Source organism: Mycteria americana, chromosome 1 (assembly GCF_035582795.1).
Source record: "Mycteria americana isolate JAX WOST 10 ecotype Jacksonville Zoo and Gardens chromosome 1, USCA_MyAme_1.0, whole genome shotgun sequence".
NCBI lineage: Eukaryota > Metazoa > Chordata > Aves > Ciconiiformes > Ciconiidae > Mycteria > Mycteria americana.
The window spans coordinates 140,869,283-140,891,143 of NC_134365.1; the positions used below are offsets into that span (position 1 = coordinate 140,869,283).

The following is a 21,861-nucleotide window of genomic DNA, read 5'->3' on the forward strand; positions in this document are numbered from 1 at the left end:
AGAGCAGTAAAGTGCTTGTATATTAACACAGACAATGTTGACTGTGCATCTCACACAGAACCAGAACAAGGGTTTAGGAAAATTTAGCATTTATACCTGAGTGACTTGGAGGTCCCTACCAGGGGCTGTTAAATCTTGTATTCTTGCTGCAAACAGATCAATAATTAAAGCTTTGCTATCATTGTTTGCATTCTCAGTCCATTTGATCTTATCCAGCCACAGTGTTGTGGGGATGGATTCCACATTCCTATGACTGGCAGATGCATAAAGAGTAGATCTGCTACAGAATAAATGTCTGTAACTGTTAAATTAACTTCAGCAATCTTTTGGCAGGTGCAGACAAATGCCAAGAAATAGCAATGATGAACTAAATGGAGAATCAGGAATCAATGCAGAACTTCATTAGTTTGTGAAAAATGATGATGTACACAAGGGCAGACAGGTGAGGGATTCAGTCACTTGTCACTAACGTTGATGAGAGCTGGATACCAGTCTCCCTTTAGTGCCTTTGAAAATTCCTCCACAGGCTTCTATTTTTTTCCTGTTGTCACAGCAAACCACTTAATACTAAATATTACAGTACCTGTATGCAAAATTGCATAGAGAAATAATAAATCCTTACAAGTAAGTCACATTTCAACATTAATCAAGGGAAGCTGATTGACAGAAATGCTAAACTGTATAAAATTCCAAGGACTAAAGCTGGGAGCAGGGGACACTATGTTTTGAAGTGAGTTGAAGCATGTTCTTACTCCTTTAACTCCAGTCCTGATTCACTTAACTTTTACAAAAATAAATGAAGATGACAAAATTTTTCATTTTAAAATATGACAATTTTTTCCCTCATGAAAATGGTATCATTCAGTAGCAAATAAATAGCCATGATTTCAGTAACAAAAACAACTGACGTAGTCATACACACCCTCTAGTTTGGAACACAGATCTTTATATCTGTTAACAGCTTATACATAAACAGTGTCTGCTCGTCTTCACACCTGCCTCGAGAGTTACTGTGAACGTTGATGCATCCCACTGGCACTCCTGGCTCTGTCTCTAAGCACTACATCACTTATACCCACCAGCACTCCAATTGAGCTGTTGGGAATCTCATTAAGGAAACACAGCTTGATGTCTGCAGCTGCTCAGAGCTTCTAAACTGCCTTCCTCATTAAATAAGTGCCATCTTCCATCCACTCCCTCTGTCAGAGGCATATTGGGCCATTCCTCATACATGTTACATTTTCTCTTTAAACAAAATGAAACACCAAACATAGCCTTTGTGTTAATCTAGAAGGGATTCCTTCGGGGTTACTTTCTTCTTCCTTTACCAGTCTAGTTAAACATGATAGATTCAGGGTCCTGGTTTGCCATTTGAGCCATATGTCTTAATACATCCTTTTTAGTTATGATACCCAGCAGCCTCCTAGAGGAGAAAAGGAAAGGAAAGGTCAACAATCATCTCATATATCATCCGTTTTTTCCCCCCGTTCAGCTGCAGGGACATTTTGTGAGTGCTTCCATATAGCACTGTCCATCTTATCCATTCCCCAGTGATTATCTTTTATAAAAAGCATTCTCACCTCATGTATTTTTACTACCCTGGCCATGATCATTAAGTGAAGTATTTTGGGTTGTTACCTCTTTTTGTTGGGAACATGAGTGAGGAGCTACAACTATTGACACTTTGGACAACAAAGTAATGAGTTTCCTTAGGCTCAGGCTGCAGAGGACCAAGAGCACAAAACCAAGGCACCAGTGCCCTGAGCTAGGGCATGGGGTTTAGTAATACACGAACTAAGCTAAAGCACAGACTTTCTGAAACTCTCACCGTCCGACAGCGTAATTCCTTCAAATGTGAGACATAATTTCTCATTTATGTGAACATAAATGAATTATATGTGTCAAGAAAGATGAGGCCTATGGGGTGTCTGGTCCCAAGAGTCAAAAATTTCCTAACCCTCAGTATTCAAGGGCTTTTATTTCCAGTCCTTGAAGGCCACAAGACACTGAATTTTGAAACTATGTTATAGTTTTTCCACCTTTCATTTCTTGTAAGTGCTAGAACTGAAGATCAAAATTTCCAAACCCAAGCACTTAAAATCAGGACCTAAATCTGTATCCTGATAACGATTTATCGGTCCTTATTTTCTTAATGCTGAGGACACTGCATTGATAGTAACAGCTACAATATATTTGAATAACAGAAAGGCTTTTCGTAGAAGACTAAATTTTAGTCTTCTGCATTTGAAAATGATGGCTCTGGTTTTGCTATCCTGTTGTAAAGTTTCTTTTTACCACTAGATCCTGGAATGAGCAATGCTCCCAAAATAGCTCAAATCGCATTGGAATTATGGGATGTTATTTCTAGTGCACATGGTACAGCTTTTTACTCTTCTCATTTCACGTTTGCCCACACTTCTTCAGCTGGTTTTGTGGACTTTCGGTTTATATGCCTTTCCATTTTCCTTTCAAGAAAGCTGAGCAGATTAATTTTCCTCCTCTGACATCTCTATCACAGTCTTCACAAGCATCTAATCTAGCTGGATGTCTAGAAACAGGCACATCCTTTGCAAACAATACTACTTGCCAGACCTGCCTCTGTTGAAAACTGAACGATAGTGGGAGTCAGAATGGTTTATTTTGTATTTATCTTTACCTTATCTAAATGACAATACACTAAGGATTTGGGAAAACAGAATGAAACATGACACCCAGCAAGGGCCATTTTGGTTCTGCGTCTGACTTCTTTTGCTGCCCCAGAGAGACACTGGGTGAGCTTCCCTTATTCTTCTATTCACAAAATAGACAAAAAATCAAAATATTCACTTGACTGCCTTAGAGGTGCTGATTAATTAGCTACTGTCTATACTCGTCTTTAAACAGGAAAAACTGTGGTTTTGTTAATGCTGAAGAAAATGTCCTCAGATTCTCTAAGTGTGCTTGACTCAGCATCTACTCACCCACTGCGAGTGACAAGACACTGCCGGAGTCCAAGTTTCCGGAAAATATCTACCACAGTCTCCATTGGTGTATGGTCAGTGACAGTGAAAGGGCTCAGGTTGAGAATACGCCGCAGCTTCAGTGGATGGGGACTGTTGGGTGGCAGTTCTGGGGGGTCTTCAGTGAAATACACGATGGAGTTGCTCACCACCCCATCCTGACGCTGTCTTGCATTCTCTGTACAACAGAAAGATCAAGGTAGACAGTGAGTTAGGCTTGATAACAAAACAAAAAAATTATCCTCCTTTGGAAAGCAAAAGTAGTAGTACCTTTTGTCTTTAACATATTGAGGCCCTGGAAGTTGGGGTTACAGAGCAACTTTGAATTTCCTTGAGACATTGTTCCCTTGAAGCAAATGTAAGTGATATTTTTACAAATATATACTTTTGCTTGGTTGGGATAATGCTTTTCTGAATAAATATGCAGCTCATTGCATTCACAAACATCACTAATCCAATTTCTGTTAAATTCAAATGATTATATGTCATGTCCTCCATTGTGAGAATCGCAACAGAAACTATCATTATATGCCCAAAGGTGTGGAGTCAACAGCCTGTGTATGGTCCCAGCTGGCTTGGAGCAGTATGTTTGTTCCCAGACTTCACAGTGGAGAGGGGGAAATCTGGACATGGTGAATGGATTTATGAACACAAAGCTAGGGAAAGACAAATTCACATCCCAGGGATCTGGGGGTGGTATAGGTGTTGTTCTAGACCAGCACACCTCTCTGGCACGCAGGGTGAACTTTGTGGTTTTGTACTTAAAGCCTTAAATAGAGTTTGCATATCTAGATTTTAAAAGGGCAGAAAAATTTAGCATCCTACTTAAAGGAAAATAGTAAAGGGAGGAATGATATAGCAGCAAATGAGTTTGATACATTTTTCTCAACAGTACATATTTTACCACTTTCAAAGGCTATCATTCGTACTTTGATCAAACTATGAAGTGAACTTTACATTACATGTGGACTTTACATGATCAGTATAAGTATTTTACTTTAAAGTATGCTCCAACAAGAATTCTTAGCATTGAAGTGGTTTATTTTCTTTGTAGTGTTTACCTCATTTCTACTAAACACTACAGGGCATGACCAATATATGAGATGGATTTCCAAATGTTAGACAACTGCTCTCTCCCCAGAATAAACATATCATGTGTTTGGCTCTGACGGTTTAACTCTTTCTTCTTTTTTGTATAAATTCTTGGAAATGGCTGGAACTATTATCTTTGATTAATATAGGTTGCTTCTGTTCTTGAGAAGTACAGCAAATCAGACATACTCAAAGCGTATGTATATATTCTTGGACCTCATTGCCATCAATCAAAGTGCAGAAACCTGCTCCTGTGACTTGTAATGTGTAGACAGTAATGGTTTCCAACATGTTCCAGCTGCATTTTTTTCCCTTTAATGATCATTGTCTTGTAATATTTCTGGAACTGGAGCAGTGCTGGCTCAAACCTAATATCAGTACAGTATATGATGTTCAACCTTCTCACCCCACATACTACAAGCGCTATTACAATTTATAGGAATGATGCTAACTTTGTCTCATCTTGTTTTGATTCATACATCTAATTTCAAGTGTGAACATGCCTGCATAGTTCTTTGATATATGATCTGTGGTAAGAGGTAACATTAATCAAACTGAAGGTAACTCCCACCCTTTGATAAAAACCCTTGACAGCTAGGTATTTCCTTCCTGAAGCTGCACCCAAAGCATTTCAGTTACCACATTGCTGTTCCCGAGGCAGCAATGACCCTGGACAACAGTGATTAGCCAAAGCCATGACTTCACTCTTCAAAGTCAAACATCTCTCTTGAGAAATTTGAATGATGTAGTATTACTGAGCAAATTCAGTGGCATCAGAAAAATGGTGGACTTTGTATGCAGTCTCACTGGATGGGGGAGTTAGGGTAAAGGTAAAACAAGAACAGATCATTTTTGCAGTCAGTGGGTAAGAAAAACAGATACAGCTTAACACAAAGAGCAAAGCAAATGGATGACGATGTCTGGTTTTACAGAAGAATCTATGCAGAAGGCTCTTGTCATAGCTAGAGAGTGAATTAGTTCTCTCAAATGTGAAATGGCCTCTCATATTCAGGAGTTCACAGTTCACAGCCTACATTAACTATGTTGCTCTCTCAACTCCACACTGGGAAAAGTACATTATACAGGCCACCTGGCTTGTGTCCAAGACTCTGCCTTTTGTACAATGCCTCTGAAGCTGGCCAGATTTAAGAAGAGCTTTACAGGGTCAAATACTTCCCTCCGTAAGACTGTAAAGTAGGTGCCATCTAAAATGGAGACACCTATTCCCAGAGGGTGACTCTGCCCACCTGACCTGCCTACCTGCTCAACAAGGACCAGTGGAAGGATGCAATCCTCCTGAAGGTATTTCTGAGCAATTGGAAGTGGCATTGCCATTCACTTTACTGGATGCATTTCTAGAGCATGCCTAGTGCTCCACTTAGTAAGAGAGAAATTATGTACGGGTAAATCACGAGGCAGAGAGCTGCCCGTGAACATGTATTTGATGCGGGACTCAACAGCTATTGCCTTCATCCAAGAAGTCAGTTGTGTGAGGGAATTGGAGTACTTCCCCAGAGTATTCCCTGGGCCACCACACTGCTGATGCATAATTTATTGGGCCAGAGAAAGAAGCTGAAGCTTCTTGGTTGAAAGCATGTCTCTATGTAGTGCAACATGTTGTCATATAGAGGCACCAAAGCTAGTTCAAACTGAGGAGGCATTCTGCATGGCACAATGCAGTGAAAGAAGAGATACTGGCATGGGCCTGACTCTGCTTTTCAGAAGACCTCATTCCCTGGCTACAGTGCTGCACGGATGGAGCTTATACTGTTCCCAGATGTAACTCCAGTATCTCTGGATGCTGTTGGGCTGAACAGGAGATAAGAACCTGAACAGGAGAATAAAAGATGCTTCACCGCATGTGATGTTTACCTCTTGGCAAGTAATTTTATGGTTTACGGAGACTTAGTGTATGGCTCACAGAATCACAGAATCATATAGGTTGGAAAAGACCTTTAAGATCATCGAGTCCAATCATAAACCTAACACTGCCAAAACCACCACTACACCATGTCCCTAAGCACCTCATCCAAACGTCCTTTAAATACCTCCAGGGATGGCGACTCAACCACTTCCCTGGGCAGCCTGTTCCAATGCTTGATAACCCTCTCGGTGAAGAAAAATTTCCTAATATCCAGTCTAAACCTCCCCTGGCGCAACTTGAGGCCATTTCATCTTGTCCTATCACTTGTTACCTGGGAGAAGAGACCGACCCCCACCTGGCTACAACCTCCTTTCAGGCAGTTGTAGAGAGCGATAAGGTCTCCCCTCAGCCTCCTTTTCTCCAGGCTAAACAACCCCAGCTCCCTCAGCCACTCCTCAGAAGACTTCTGCTCCAGACCCTTCACCAGCTTTGTTGCCCTTCTCTGGACACGCTCCAGTACCTCAATATCCCTCTTGTAGTGGGGGGCCCAAAACTGAACACAGTATTCGACGTGCGGCCTCACCAGTGCCGAGTACAGGGGCACGATCACTTCCCTAGTCCTGCTGGCCATGCTATTTTTGATACGAGCCAGGATGCCATTGGCTTTCTTGGCCGCCTGGGCTCCATGAACATAACTATGAAACAAGCTAGGTGAAGATTTGCAACACATTAGCTACTCTGTGGTAACGATAAGCAGTGACTTCTGCAATAAATGCAAAGCAACTTTGGCCTTCAGTGAAAGAGGATTAGCTATCAAAAAGTTGCTAGCATGGTACAAAACCAGTGTTTTGCCCTGCCGTGTACTGGAACCATATACTGTGTCTTTTAGAAAAGTGAAACCAAATCCAGACTTTAAGTCACAAAGACACAAACCATACTGGAAATATTAACCGTTTATCACAGAGTCAGCACAGAATGACACCAGGAGCTGTCACACTCAAGAGAAAAAGGGTCACTGAAGGTCCCTGACAGCTGAGGATTTTAGGAAAATTCATCTATGTGGAGAAATTTTGTATTTTAAATCTCAGTTCTGCCTCAGATCCTATGAAAGATGCTCTTAATTAGAGCTGATCAGGAAACAGTACCTTTTCCTCTGGAAAATGTGGATGTCAAAGAAACAGTTTTCAAACAGGAAAGCATTTTGCTCTAAAATGTTTGCTGAGTTTATTTTTAACTGATTTCTTTGTTATCAGTGCATAGCTGGACTTTTTCACACATCTCCTAGTAAGCCCATTCAGCCATGTTGCCATTTAGGACCTGAATCAAAAGATTCAGTTCCTCAGACTTCTCTGACTCGCTTCAGACGGCATCTGATCTTTCTGCTTTTAAAGCGAGGGCTCTGCATCTTCACTCCATGCAATTTTCTCACTAACATACCTCCCTGCAAAGGAGACACAAAAGGCTATAAAGTTAGGATGGCAGCAAGTGTTACAGCCATGACATGGCACAGATAATGTAAAAGCCAGACACAGGGTAGGCTAAATACATCTAATTAAGGTTTTTTTACTTCTTACAGGGGAATGCAGAAGACATTTGAAAATCATTAGCAAAAGCAGGATAAAATACAAACTAGTTTATAAATGGTATCAGCTCTTGGCATTTACACATTTGGTGAAACTTCAGACACATGTTTACTTTCCTAGCTTGGCCATACAAGGCATCTTCTGTTACTACTGAAGGAAGATTAGCCGTCTGAGAAAATCAGTTGTTTGAAAGGGGTATTGCAGCTAGCAGCCTTGGACTTCATCTTGGTGTCTTTAAAATCCTCTTATACTGAGACTGGTATACAGAGGATTATAACTTCCTGGGGACTTTTTTTTGTTTGTTTTTGGAGGAGGGAGAAAGGAGCAACCAGTGATAGTGGGCTTTTAATGAAAAAGTTAGATTCCCACACTCCTTGGAAGTTAAATTACAATTGTACAGTTAGAGGAGCTAATGGCAGTAAGGCCTGTTCTGCTTTCCTGTGTTTTGAGAAATCAGTGATATAACTAAATGCAAAATGAATTCTGTTCATAAACTATTTTCTCTAACTGAAATGGCAGCTTACACCACAGAAGGGAAAAAATAAGAAAAGAATTTCTTACTGAAGAGAATTCCACACTACATTTTAAGGGGAGAAAACTGGGCTCTGTCATTTCTTTTCTTCTTCTGCATGTAGTATTGATGCAGCATTGGTGACTTTCTGCTATGGGATGAGAAGAAGGGAATCAAGTAACAGCTGAGTGTCCTTAAATAAATTAATATAAATTTAGACGGAGTCTTTTTACATCCAGAAGATGAAAATAAATATGCATTTAAAAAACCACATGCTTTAAAGAGCACTGTTATTTCAAATTTTATTTTAGCTTTGTGAGAAGTGAGCAGGAAAGTGGCCCTCTAAAATAGCCCTGATTTTCCATTTATGGATTTTCTTTTCGGAAGAATATGGGAGCTTCCATCTGAGACAACAGCTTTTTAAAGGTGCCTGAAGCAGAGGGATGAAACAGGCCCGTGCAGAGAGGAATAATTCCATGTCAAGGAGATTTGGATATGCCAGACATTCCACTCCCCTGTAAGTATAAGGCAACCATGCCCAGCCAGCAGCCTGCCTGCCTGCCCAGCTGGCCCTCAGCACCACAGGACTGCCAGAATTGGGACTGTGGGGTTGATTTGCCAGGCTTGCAGCCCTCTGCAGCTCTGGATACCCTGGTACGGGGAAGGTGGGAACACTTGATTTCATCCAATATACCTGTCTTTTCAATCCCCACCTAGCCATCAGGCCAACGAGGAAAGGACCTGATGGGTCAAAACCTGTAATGACCTAGATCAGGCTCTCGGGCAACCAGCCAGCTATTCACTGGATGCTTGACAAAACTCAGCCGTCTTTACCAAACAACATCCTCTGCTGAAAAGCTTTCCACCCCTAGTGCAAAAGGACTGCATGTGAGAAAAATTGAGATAGTGCAACAGAAAGAAGCGCAGGGACTTGCACTTCATCACAGGGTGACAAAGGTTCATGCCTGCCCCAGCTGCTACCAATGGTGCATGGATACTACAGGAAGCTCAGCACTGCAGTGGCTTTTCATCTGGTTCCGACGAAACTTCTGGCCTTATGAGTCAGGTTTATCTCTGTTGTGTCTAGCAGAATTGTATTGTACTGTTGTGAGTGATGACAAAATTAAGCCCACAAAAGTCAAGCCCACCGAAGTCTACCAGGTGGTATGCTACAATAGAAAAGCTTCCAGCTATGGGTCCTAGCAACTAGTAAAATCCAGACTTGGGGAAAAAGTTAGGTTTGGTTCTTATTTATCCATTCTTCAAGGTGAATAACACTGGTAACATCCTATCCTAATCCTAAAATTCCTATCAAAATCAAACTTGTGTACACTCATACTCTACTCACTTATTGCAAGAATCAGCTCTCGTCTCTGTGCAAATCCAATAAGTCTCTCTGAGTCTTTCGAAACCACTACTGGAAAGCCATTGTAGTCAGTCTCCTTGATTAGTGTCTCGACATCCTCCACCGTCATGCTGTCCTGCGTCAGAACAGAGAGAGGAGCTTCACCACGCCTTGGTCTCATGACGTCAGTTGCCAGCGTTCGGTGGGTGAATTCATCCTTCACATCCAGAAATGGGTAGCCATTCAGATGAATGTGAGCTTCATAGATCCCTTCTTTCCCAAAGGCGTCTGCCACCCACTTGCTTGTGACAGCTGCAGCCATAAGAGGTACGATGTACTCCAGACCTCCAGTTAGCTCGAACATAATCACCACCAGAGAGACCGTCATTCGGGTAACACCACCTGCCAACAAGGAAAGCAGTCAAGTTTCCCTCAGTGCTCTTGAAGTATACATACTAAGCAACTCATTTATATTTTTGAGTCTTACACTCAAAAAGGCATGCTGAGTACTTTGCCCTTATACTTTGTGAAGTATTTTTGGGCTTATTTCACTGAAGAAAGAGATTTTTCATCTACTGCAATTTTCATCAAAAAGATTGAGTGAACTTGCTCAAGCCAAAAATGCTAACATTGAAAAGCAACTAATGAATGCTAAAAGACTCAGCTATCAAACCAGAAAGCATGCCAAAAAATCAGCAATATTGGATACTTGAGAAACTAAAACTGAATCCTGCCATTAGCCCTCTAAAATGACTCCAAGAATCAGCTAAGTGCCATGGCTGGGGCAGGTAGGAGCATTGAGAGCTGGCCTTCACATCAGTTTACCTATCGCATTCATACTGAAGAGAAAGCTAAGCATTATCTTTCGGCATGGCATGGTTACAAAATCCCATGTAAGGATAGTTTAGGGCCACTGCAAGAGCTATGTTACAGCTTAAACCCTAGCTTTTGATATCAGTATAACATACAGTTTGAACTATATACAACTTGGTTTGAGGCCATCTAGGCATGCAGCTGTAGACAGGGTTGTAGCTGTATTTTTCAATCTAGTCTTTCTGTATTAATTTCATAAGCAGGCTCCTTACTCGTACAGTTTACATTAAAGGATAAAAATAATCGCATAACTGCAGACAAGTGTGTGTGTATCACTGAATTATTAGGTAACATTTCTTTGCCTCTGCTCAAAAGGTAAATGTAATAAATCTGGTATTTTTAGGCCTCAAAATACAGCACCATTTTAGATGAGAGAAATCAGGAACAGGTCATTAAAAGATGCTTTTAATCTAGCAGCATACAGGAAAACTAAATTGTTGATTATTTAACATGATGATCCAGATAAGGCTTTCATCTGAGGAATGCCTTAAACTTCTGACTCTGAAAAGCTGAGAGCAGATACCAGAGTAAGGACCATTTAATACTTACTCTATATCTCTTACTCTAGGCGAGACAGGTCTTGGGCTTAAGAACAAGCAGTGACCATTCTGCTGTACGTCTCACCATACTGTTAAAATCACTGCACCTTGATTTGGACCTTTTAAAAGAGGAAGTGATTGCTGACTAGCAGATCAGCTGGAATATCAGAGCAGAATTTTTGTGTATCATTTCTTTTATGAACATTAAGATCATTTATGGACAAGAAGAAGTGCTTCACTCTTTTTGACAGTAAAATTCATCCTAGCTATTTTAATGTGTCTACACTGCTGCAGGTGTTCACATCCAAAAGGGTGATCCAGATTGCCTTTATAATCTCTGGAGAAAAACAGGCCCTTTTGAGACCAAATTCATCTGTTCATTTGCCTGGTTTTAGATGTCTTTTGCCAGATGAGACTGATCTTTCCAGTATCTCATTTTTCTGTTTTGACTGTGAAGGGTATCAATACAGCTAGCTCAGATGTTTATGTCTGCATTACAAACATTAAATTTAGACAAGCAAATCACACCCTTCCTTCTTCTATAACTGATCACACAAATGATCCTACTTTTCTAACATGAGACTCCAAAACTGAAACTTTTCCAGCTCTTCCCTGAGTACATCTTTCATTTCAAATCTACCCAATTACATTAATCATGTGTTATGCCTCCCCACTATTATTTCATCTTCTAATGATGGTATCAACAACAAAAGGAGGTAGAACATACAAGTACAGAAAGGGAAAGATATGATCAGGCAAAAACATGTTCAGATGGTATGCTTGTAACATTTCTGGTGCATCTGTGACTAGAAATTTGATATGTGAGGTATTATTCAATGATCTTGTTTTAATAGTTAACAGATCATTCCTGTTATATCCAATAAATCCTACTGATTGAATGTAATCAGATATTGGCCTATGGTCAAAACAGAAACCAAAAGACAGCCCAGTTGACCACAGTGTGACACACAGCCAAAATAAGACCCAGAATTTTTACCTCTGTGTAGCTTAAAATTTGGCCAGAACTGGGAATTTTGTTCCCTGCACTAATAGAGAGCACAGTCTAAACAAGGAAGTAGCGTTAGTCCAGCTACAGTGGATTTCATTACATCAAAAGATAAAAAAACCAAGTGAAAACCACTCCTTCTTGGAAACTTGCAGCCTAACTTTAATTTTTTCTTTCCTTCTATATGCTTGTTGGCAGATTACAAGGAGTAGGCATTGGTGACTGCAAGCCTCTCTTTTGTTGACTACCTGGCAGATCACTGGAGAGACCATTTGAGGAAGCTGCCTATGATCTAGCCCGTCACATCTATTACGTCCAGAAATGCCAGCATAACACCTAACACAAACACAAAGCCCTCATAAACAATTTGTAGGTCCCCAAACATCAGTGTTATCCATGCACGAAGCAATGATCAGCAGGTACTGTACCCAAGCAAGCTGCCGCTCCCACCATAGCATAAAGTCCTGGCGTGACACAGTCTGCCCCAGGTCTGCACCAGTTCCTGAAAACGATCCAGTCATGATGGTGATATGCCAGCTGCTCTACTCCGATCCCAACCATCCTGCCAGCCATGGCTCCAACAGCCATGCTGGGAATGAAAAGACCTGAGGGGATCTCGAATAAAATATAGACACGTGAGCACCTTGACAAAAATGACTAGTAATGAACTTATTGATCAAACAATATATTATTAGTGGTAAGAGAACCCAGTTTCCTTATTACATGCTAGCTCAGAAAGCCATAGCCTTTTGGCAGCCTACAGTGATGTTCCCCGTGATCTGAGATACATTACTGCAGTGACTGAGTTTGTATGGCTACATGTGTATTAATAGCTTTATAAAATTTTAATGCATTTTTTAAAGTAATTTTGAATCCTGCCTGCTGCATCATACTGAAATTGATAGATAAATGGTGTTTCTCAATAATAGTCTGCTTTTGAAGTCAAGATGCTCCTGGTTTTGCCTTTATTGCTTTCTCAGCAGGAAGTCAGGAGCTGCTGATGGTTCTGGCATGGGCTTGAGAATAAGCTTAACTGAAAATAACATCTTGATTTCAACGTCTATCACATGGAGTACTTTACAGTTTTATTACTACTTTTTCAGGTTAAATCAGACCAGATTTTAAATTAAATGTCAAATGCAGAATAAAAATTTAGAGAAAGGAGGCTTACTGCTCAGAGGCAGCTATTTCTTCATCTCAGTTTGCTGTATATTTTCCAGGAAGTTCTGTGAATCATTACCTTGTTGTCTGCTACACAGACAAGTCACAAATCATTAAAAAACAGTATTGAAATGAAAAAAAAAAAAAAAAAGAAAAAAAATGAAAATTCACTTTGCCTTGGCTAAGTGCATTTCCTCTTAGATGTCAAGTGCACCTGTCAAGCTGGAGACAAATTTCCTTGTGGAGAAGACAACTCAGATCTGTTGCAAGGGCTTGCATGGAGTTTTTGTTGGTTTTAGAGAGGAAAGGTTGTTATATCTTTTTAATTCTGAAAATATACCTTGAGCTTCCTAGACAACTAAACTAACAACCTCAGCATGGCCCAGGGGCATTAGGGCTGATAACAGCAGGAGCTATCTTCCCCACCTTACAGTGTTAATTTTGTTGATACAGTTGGATTGGGCCTTCTAGATTTGACAGGTAAAGCTATTTTGTCTGTTCTTTTCCAGAATAGTTGAAACTGTCAATTGCTTCTAACAAATTTTAAATATATAGTATAAATAAAGAACCAAACTCAGAAGTTTTTAAACAAATGAACAAGCATAACAACAACCGGCTGCCAGCCCCAGCACAAATCACTTTCTGCAGTGAAGGGCATCTCATTTCAAATCCTCCTCCAGATATATTACACCTGTGCTCTTAAACTCCCACTCATTCTCCCTGCTCAGGAAATCAGCAGGACTCAGTCACTGGTCCTAAGTGACCTTCTACCATTCAGTAGTTCTTGTCATCAGGGACATCCCAAATGGAGAAAACACGAAAGAAAAGCAAAGCTCCCAACAACTTCCTACTACATTGGGGTAACAGGCCTTCTAAAAGATGGATCCTCAGTTCCAGCTCAGTTTTTAAGAGAAAGATGAGATGCTTTAGCTTTGAGTGTGGCATAACATATAGTGTATAACTCAGAAAAACTTCCCATCATCTGCTGCAATCAGATCCAGAACTAAATGCTCAGATAATGGGAGCTGTAGACAGACAGATATGTGTTTTATATGGGCTCTAGCAATCAGATATATAAAACTCACCACAAACAGCTTTGCATATATTGAAAGCTTGGATAAATTGTTCTTGGACCTTTCATCACCCATTTATGGGGAGGAGGAGGAATGGAAGGAAAAAGTTGCAAATCCAGAATAATCAAATGATACATCTGTCAGTCCTCCAGCTCATTCCCTCTTTTTTTCCAAGCTACAGTGCTTAAAAAGATTCAAAAATAGAACTTTTCAGCTACTTTTATATTTTTGTGAGGTTTTAAACGTGTAAATCAGTAAATTCAAAGCTATTACTTCCCAGAGCATAGCTACCTTGAGGCACATTAAGACATTAATCCAACAAGACAAACAACAATGTAAACAGTCCATATCCCTGTGAGAGCTGAAAGACAGCTGCAGTGGGAATCATCTTGAATTTGCTTATTGGCAAGAATTTAAATTCACACCCAGATTTCCTTTTCTTAATGAAACTGCAGATGACTAGAAGGTGGAAAAGCAGGGCTTATCCCTTCGCTGCGACAGGGGCCCGCAGAGCAAGGTGCTGGCGGGCAGGTGAACCAGCAGGCATGTCAGCTACACCTGTGTGGCTGGGTGTAGGTCAGAGGCACACAAGCGCTGCCAGATAGACCACAGCTGCTGATGGCAACCCATCTGTGCCATGTGCTCACGACAGCTTCTGCGCCTGTCCCCGATTTACCTTCATGCCGAAAGTGAATATCGTGATGACAATTTTAAACACCAAAGCCAAGGCGAGCTGCCACATGGCCGTGTAGACTCCGGGGCCGGCAGGTCTGTCGGGAATGTCATCCACTGGCCGGGTCATGTTGGGGTCATTGATATAGTCGCAGAGCTGCGAGGACTCCAGGGCACCACAATCGTTGAAGAGCTCCGAGATCAGCTCACTGGTGCTCCTCCGGGTGTAGGGGTTGGGGTAGGCGATGATGGCAGTGATAGCCGTTATCACGATAACCTCCAGGACTGGGTATTTCCCGAGCCTGGTGGTTTTTCGCCTCCTGCACCAGGCGATGTTGCATCGGATAAAGAGGGTCCCCCAGAGGCCACCGAAGACACCAAGCAGGATGAAGGGGAAGAGCTCGGCCATGTACCAGGGGGTGTGGTACTCCACGTAGAACAGGACCAGCCGGCTGTTTCCAAAAGGATTGATGGACCTCAGTGTGAAGGCAGCCACGAGAGCAGCAAAAAATGACCTCCAGAGGGTTTTTAAAGGAAAGTAGTAGCTGACCTAAAACCAAGCAGAGACTGTAAACACTTCACTGACTGTGACAGAGGGTGTTTGCTTTAATTATTCACTGGAGCACTGTGCACAGTAAGCCATCGCCGTGTGTTTCATCTATCATTCTACGTCTGGCTTTACGGGGAACACCAGTCCTTATCACAACCTGAACGTGTTCACAAAGGTATCAGAAAAGGCATTTTCAGGTTTCAGACAGGGAGAAGCAACCAGTGAAAAATCGATAAATCTAAATCCAAAGTTGCTGGCTAGAGACGATAAGGCGGGTGTTCCGCAGCTCGGCCCATGCAGCAGCAAGCTGAAAGCTGGAGAAAGCTCAGCACAGTGATACGTTTCCAGATTAAACAATCTTGTTTGTTTCCAGAATGCCAGTGCTCTTCTTTTACTCAAATTATGCTACAATACCTGGTTATTTCTTATTACTAGAAATCAAAGATTATTTTTGCTTTAGAAGAAAAATAAGCATATAAATATTTGAAAAATAAAGAGGAATATTAGCAAAAGGCATCAAGTGAAAGTATATTTACTGAAGCAAGCGAACTGCCAGGTCTCACCTCTTCCAGACTAAAAAGCACACCTCCAATCGGAGCCCCAAAGGCAACAGAAACTCCTGCGGCAGCTGCAGCCGAGAGCACCTACAAAGCAAATATTTACGTACATGGCATGAGTCCTTTGAAACACCGAGTATCTGGACAGGAAAATTAGAGATGATTTGAGCCAACCTCACCTCTCTCCTCTTTCCTTCATTCTTGCTGTACTTTGAGAAAAGGCTGCTGAAGAAGTTTCCGCAGCAACAGGCCACATGGACTAATGGCCCCTCTTTCCCAAGGCTGAGGCCTGAAGATACCACCAGAACCAAGGTGACTGTTTTGATTAAAAGTGTCCACTTTCCCAGGTAGCCCCTAATAATGAACCCACTCAAGATGGTTTTTATCTGGAAGGCAGGAAGAACATGTTGAAGAGCTGAAGAAACCTTTTCTACTCTGAACTTGCAAGTGGAGTTAAAACCCCAGTGGAGTTAAAAAAAATCACAGACTGCTTGGAAAGAGACAGTGATGGAGAGAAAGAAACCGTAGGTAGGGCAACTTTCCCACAGTGATAGCTGGGCAGGGGTTAAGCAGACCACACTTTTACTGTTCTTATGGGTGGTCCCCTGCATCGGTAAGGAGTCTTACAGAGATCAATAGAAATATGAAACTGTTACATATCTCCTTGGCTTACAGGATCAAAGTTAAACTAGACCCAACTTCAACAAAGCAGAAAAAAAGCAAATAAACAACCACAGACTTTTCCCAGTTAAAACAAGAAAAAAAAAGTTCTAAATATTTGGAATGGCCACACCATAAAAGCATGCAAGTATTATGAAATGAGAAAGTCCACAAGATCTTATTTTTTACACATTTCCTCTTAATTTTGCATGTAGGTGGCTAGAACAGAGCACAATGCATGTGCATGACACACAGGCTGCAGGGTGGGATTTGGATTTGGACTCTGGCCCTGGAAATGGACTGGAGCTGAGCATCACCTCACATGAGAGATTTACCACTCAGAAACTAGATTTATAGTTAACTATGAAAACTTTTTAAAAACACTTACAGATATATCAAATATGTAACAAACACACACACACATGACTACTTTGAAACATGGAAATGATTTAAATATTTCAAATTATTTGTGGCGGGTTTTTTTCCTGATTGGCTATGAAACATTTGGATGCTAGTCCTAGTATGCTACTCCTAGTGACAAAGAAAAAAAGTATGCCAGGATTTCTAAAATTTGGGCTGTTGATTCTGTCTGCCAGATTCCTAAGTAATAATCCCAGTGGTTCTATAGCACTTTTAACAAAAGACTGCCCTGATTTCAAAAATTTTGAGTAGCTATGCTGCTTGAATTACAGGGTTCCTCATTTTAACAGCTTAAATAGGGACTGATGCTCAATATGTAAAATATTGAAAACCAAGCAGAGATTTTGGCTGTAATAATGCTGTCATGCCAGCATGACATGGTGTACAAGGACACAATTTGCAGAAGATGGACAGTCAGCCTCTTTTCAGCCATCCCAAATGATGGGCATCTCACATCTTCAGTAGCTTAGGAAACCTTAGCTTTGTAGCTCTCCCTCTTTGTTTTATTTTGGTTTTATTTAAAGCCTAGCCTAGAAAATTACTGGTTTTGTAACTGGCCCAAGTAATTTCATCCAAGGAAAATTCTGTATAATCTTCTAGTGAGTATGTGCCTCAGCCACAAAAAGTTGGAGTCCATAAAGCGATGACTGGGAGCCGTTGATTTTTAATTCAAGCTCTGGCAATGAAGAAGTATGTACATTAACCTGTCACAGTGGCATTTGAACATTTTCTACTATGAAAAATTTAGATGGGCACCATAAAGGCATGTTAGACAAAGGAATGAAGGCAGATGAGATGTAGACAATCTTCTTGTTCCTATGATATCTCATAGTACAGTTCTGGAATGGGAAAAGGCGGCAAGTTATCTTTTCTTTGTTTGGTTTGGTTTTTGGATATTAGTCCATGAAGAGAAACTCACCTCTGGGATTCCAGAGCCACAGGCATAGGGAGCAAACACTCTGACCAGGGAGACTGCCAGGAAAGCAAAACATAGAGCCCACATAATGTATAGAAAATAGTTTAGAATGTAAGCACTTGCACCCTAGAAAAATAACAGTAACAAATATCGTTAGACAAATGCAGGTTGGTAAATGTCATGCTTCTACTAGGGATCATGATGGCATAGAGCCCGGTCTTTTCATTTACATTCTAACTGCTGCTTTTCCTCAGGAAGGACAAATGGCTTTATATACTTCAACAATTTTATTACTCATGGAAAGAAGCAGCATACTAATATATACCTAACCCAGTCCATACAGTCTGTTTGCAAGGGACTCAAACACCTTAAACAGAGCATCCTTCAAGCACTAAAAAATTAAGCCAACCACAAAAAGTTCCAAAATGTCAAACAAGTATGCCATAAGGGCAAAAGTAATTGGTGATAAAAAAGCACCTAATGAAGGAATCTGCTGTTTCATGCCATGGCAGGTGACAGGGGATGAGACCCTGATGCATCTTTTTCTGCGGGCTGGTATTCAAAGGTCAGTTCTCCATGCAGATGCTGATCTTTTCAAACAACATCCCTGTGTATATCAGAAGCCAGTTCAGTTCACAAACAGGAAGAGTAAAACCATAAATAAATTCTTTCCTTCTATATGACGCTATCTATGATAGGGTTGAAAATCATTTGAAAGCACAATAGCTGGGCAGATACCACTCAGACACATCTCAATCATTTTTGCCCTGATATTTTAAAAGCATTCCAGTCAATAATAAAACCTATCTTCAAACTGAATAGCTTTACTGACAGAATGAAAATGCTAATGATCATTAGCAACGGTTGACTGTGCAGTGCCATAGTGAAAGCATAGTCAGTAGTGACCTTCAAGCTTTCTGTCTCCAATGGTCAAGTCAAAACTGTTGTTAAAATCTGGCTTAGAATACCCCTCCCTCTTCACAAGCATAATTTTTTAGATTAATTTCAAAAACCCCACCTCCACAGACAAAAAGAGAATCTAGTCAGAGGCATCAGATTGATACAAGGAGCTTAAGCCTTCAAACAATCTCCTCTAGCAACATGACACTACAGAATAAAAAACAAGATGAACCTCAGTGGATGAATTGGTATGAATCCTTCACCTCTAAGTGAACTCTTCCTACCGGATGCAATCCCAGCTGCTCAAGAACATCAGGGCCCCTGTCTTTGCTCTGCAGGACAGCAGCCTGGATATCAACATTATGATAAATCAAGTAGGAAAAGAGGCATTAATCAGTTGTATCGTGTCTTCAGTTAGCAGAGCTGGCCAGGCCCAGTTCCCAGTCATACAAACCTAGAGCTGAGAAGTCTCCCTGTTTGCAAGCCTGCAAGGAATCAACCTTTAACAGTACAAATGCTTGCTAGACTAATTTTCCAGGTCTCTGTCCAATTGAAAAGACTAGTAGGGGAACAACTGCCCTTATCCTTATGGATATATTTGGAAGAAGGGCAATTTGTTAAGGTCCTCTTGTGCTTGCTGAAGTTTGCAGATGGCTTTGCTGATAACAGCAGAAGAGCAATATGATGCCATCCCCCGGCGCCCTGAGACTAAGCAGTCATGGATCCCACACTTACAGTGATTGACATCCATCTGTAGTAACCATGGATCTTTGTTGCTACAGCTGAAGATGGTCTCATTTCCTCATTAATGTCTTCTCCTAGTGCTTTCAATTACAAACAGCTATGGCAATATTTACTCTTCCTCTACAGAAAACTCTGGAAATGTTGCCCCAGGGCAAAATTCTCCTGTCAGTGTGAACCTGGAGTAACTCCAAAGAAGACCAACACCGTTACAGCAATTTGGCCCTACAGTGTTGAGCGAAAGCTGCAGTTTTCCTTCTAAATTCACTGGAGTCAAATTAACTTTGTTTCTTTTTACTTCCTCTTCTTTCACATCTCAGAAGTCACATGAAAACTATGTCAGCTCGTTACTGCAATCACACATACACCTACAGCACTGTGGCAGGACCCCAGAAGAGTCTATATGGCCAGTTCAGTTTTATCCCTTGGGACAACTCTCATTGTTATATTTTCCAGATATCTGGCATTCTGCAGGTCCCATTGCAGGAGTTCCTAATGACTAATAATAAGAAAACCTTTGGGAAGTAAAGTAGTAGTAACTCAGTATAGCAAATGGTTCATTTCTCATTCATTACATGCCATTTCTAAGGCCCTGAATCAGTAAAAGTCTTAAGCATGTACACTGGAATCAGAGACCAAAAATGCTCATCAGCAGAGATGATTCTGCTAAGACCTTTTCCACTAGTGGCTCACAGGACTCACCCTGGCAGCAATAGTAATGAAGCATGCAGGGGAACTGAGCAAAACCTAGTATTTTAGTTTGCAAGACTGAGCAGTATTTCAGATCTGGTGTTAGTCCAATTTAGGTACAAATGGAGCACAACTGAAAAAAACCCTCACAAACTCAGAATACTGAAGTAAAACACCTCCCTCGGGATGCCATCCATGGCTGACCAATGCTTGTTTTCTCCAGAGGCTGAGAGCTCTACTCCGACTTGACTTGGGATCTTACAGCTTGCAGACTCCCTCCGGTGGTCGTTACAAATTGGGAAGTGGGTTCCAGGTAGAGAGGGGCTTCCTTGTCTTGCAGGTCTCAGCTTCATGACAGGAGATCCAGAAGCCCTGGGATGGGAATCCAGTCCATTGCTGGATCCAGTGTCACGAGCCATGGAAGACACAGTGCCCTTTCCTCTGCTTTGGCTAGATGTGAGGCACCAGAAATGGGGTCCTCAGCTCCAGTGAAGTTGAGGTTAGGACCAACCTGGATCTGCAGAATAGGGAAGCTCCTGGTCACCAGATACTGGCTAGAGATCTAGCTGAAGTGGATGGCATCTGATGTGCTTTAACACACCCACTCCTCCAGTGAATTTGAGGTTTTGAAACTCTCTGGCATCGAAAAAACTCTTCACCTGCTCTTTGGAAGCAGTTCAGGACCAGAGGGATGAAGGTTATCATTGGCCTACAAAACAGTGATTAGGGAAGAAAACATAGCCTGGTATGTTTGGGATGTGCTATTATGTTTTCCGTAATAATTTATATCAAGACTCTGCTTTGGGTTCACTTTATAGGAGGACTAGAAAGAAAACATTTTTCAAGAGATGCTGTAGGAAATGTCACAATACTCAGTGAGAACATATGTACAGGGTTTATCATAGCCATAAATTGGCAAAACCACAAGGAAGAACTGATCTAAATCTTAGTCCTCAAAATGTCAAATTTAGTTGTCTATGATGAGAAAGAGTCACAGTCATGCATAAAAAAGAAGACACATCTGACCAGAGTACCTTTAGGGAAACTGTTCCAAGTACTTTCTGTCTAAAATGTGCTCCAAATTAGTCCTTCTGTGCACTGTGCATTTTATAGGGCTGTTACCCAAATATCAGGCACAAAATGAAGAAACATACAAAAAAAAAAAGGCAAAATTATCCTGAAACACTGTCAAATTCAGTGTATTTTGATCCCTCCTAGAGTCCTCTACAGCTACAGGAATCATACAAAACTTGCCCGTATTGTAAGCCTTTTGCTGCAAAACAGAATTCTTACTTTCCATATTCACATTTTTGTTGGGCTTTGCCTGGGATTTCAATGTAATAGACAGGTATATTATTAATATTTACAGCATCCATTGGGCCGTGGCAGCCAGAAACCCACAGATCTTAGAGGCCCATTTGTTTTGACAAAAAGCCTAAAACTAAGCCAAGATTAACCTTTTTTTTCCCCACTGTGACAGTATGCTAGGGGGTGAGAAGCCCAATCTGAATACAAAGTGAGTAAAGTTTCACAGTGCCCACCTAGCTGATACCTTTCTGATCAGCCCCAGCACACAAGTCATGACTGCTGATTTCGAGTAGCAGGTGAAAGCAATAAATTTTCTCAAGGATATCCTCTGTTCATATATCCCAGCCTTTCAGAGTAACAGCATGTCAAACATATGCACAGGATTTCCAAATCCCATAACA

At 41.2% G+C, this 21,861-nt stretch overlaps 1 protein-coding gene across 1 annotated transcript in view; it reads right to left on the reverse strand.

The window, feature by feature from the left end:
• Positions 1 to 846: 846 nt before the first annotated feature.
• Positions 847 to 21,861, reverse strand: part of CLCN4 (chloride voltage-gated channel 4) — a 41,700-nt gene continuing 20,685 nt past the window's right edge. The window contains exons 5-12 of the mRNA XM_075522491.1: positions 17,825 to 17,947; positions 16,005 to 16,211; positions 15,832 to 15,912; positions 14,723 to 15,268; positions 12,241 to 12,427; positions 9,398 to 9,796; positions 2,961 to 3,177; positions 847 to 1,423 (exon numbers count right to left, since the gene is read on the reverse strand). Coding sequence (XP_075378606.1) covers positions 1,333 to 1,423; positions 2,961 to 3,177; positions 9,398 to 9,796; positions 12,241 to 12,427; positions 14,723 to 15,268; positions 15,832 to 15,912; positions 16,005 to 16,211; positions 17,825 to 17,947 — 1,851 coding nt within the window. The 3' untranslated portion in view covers positions 847 to 1,332. The remainder of the gene's footprint in view (positions 1,424 to 2,960; positions 3,178 to 9,397; positions 9,797 to 12,240; positions 12,428 to 14,722; positions 15,269 to 15,831; positions 15,913 to 16,004; positions 16,212 to 17,824; positions 17,948 to 21,861) is intronic.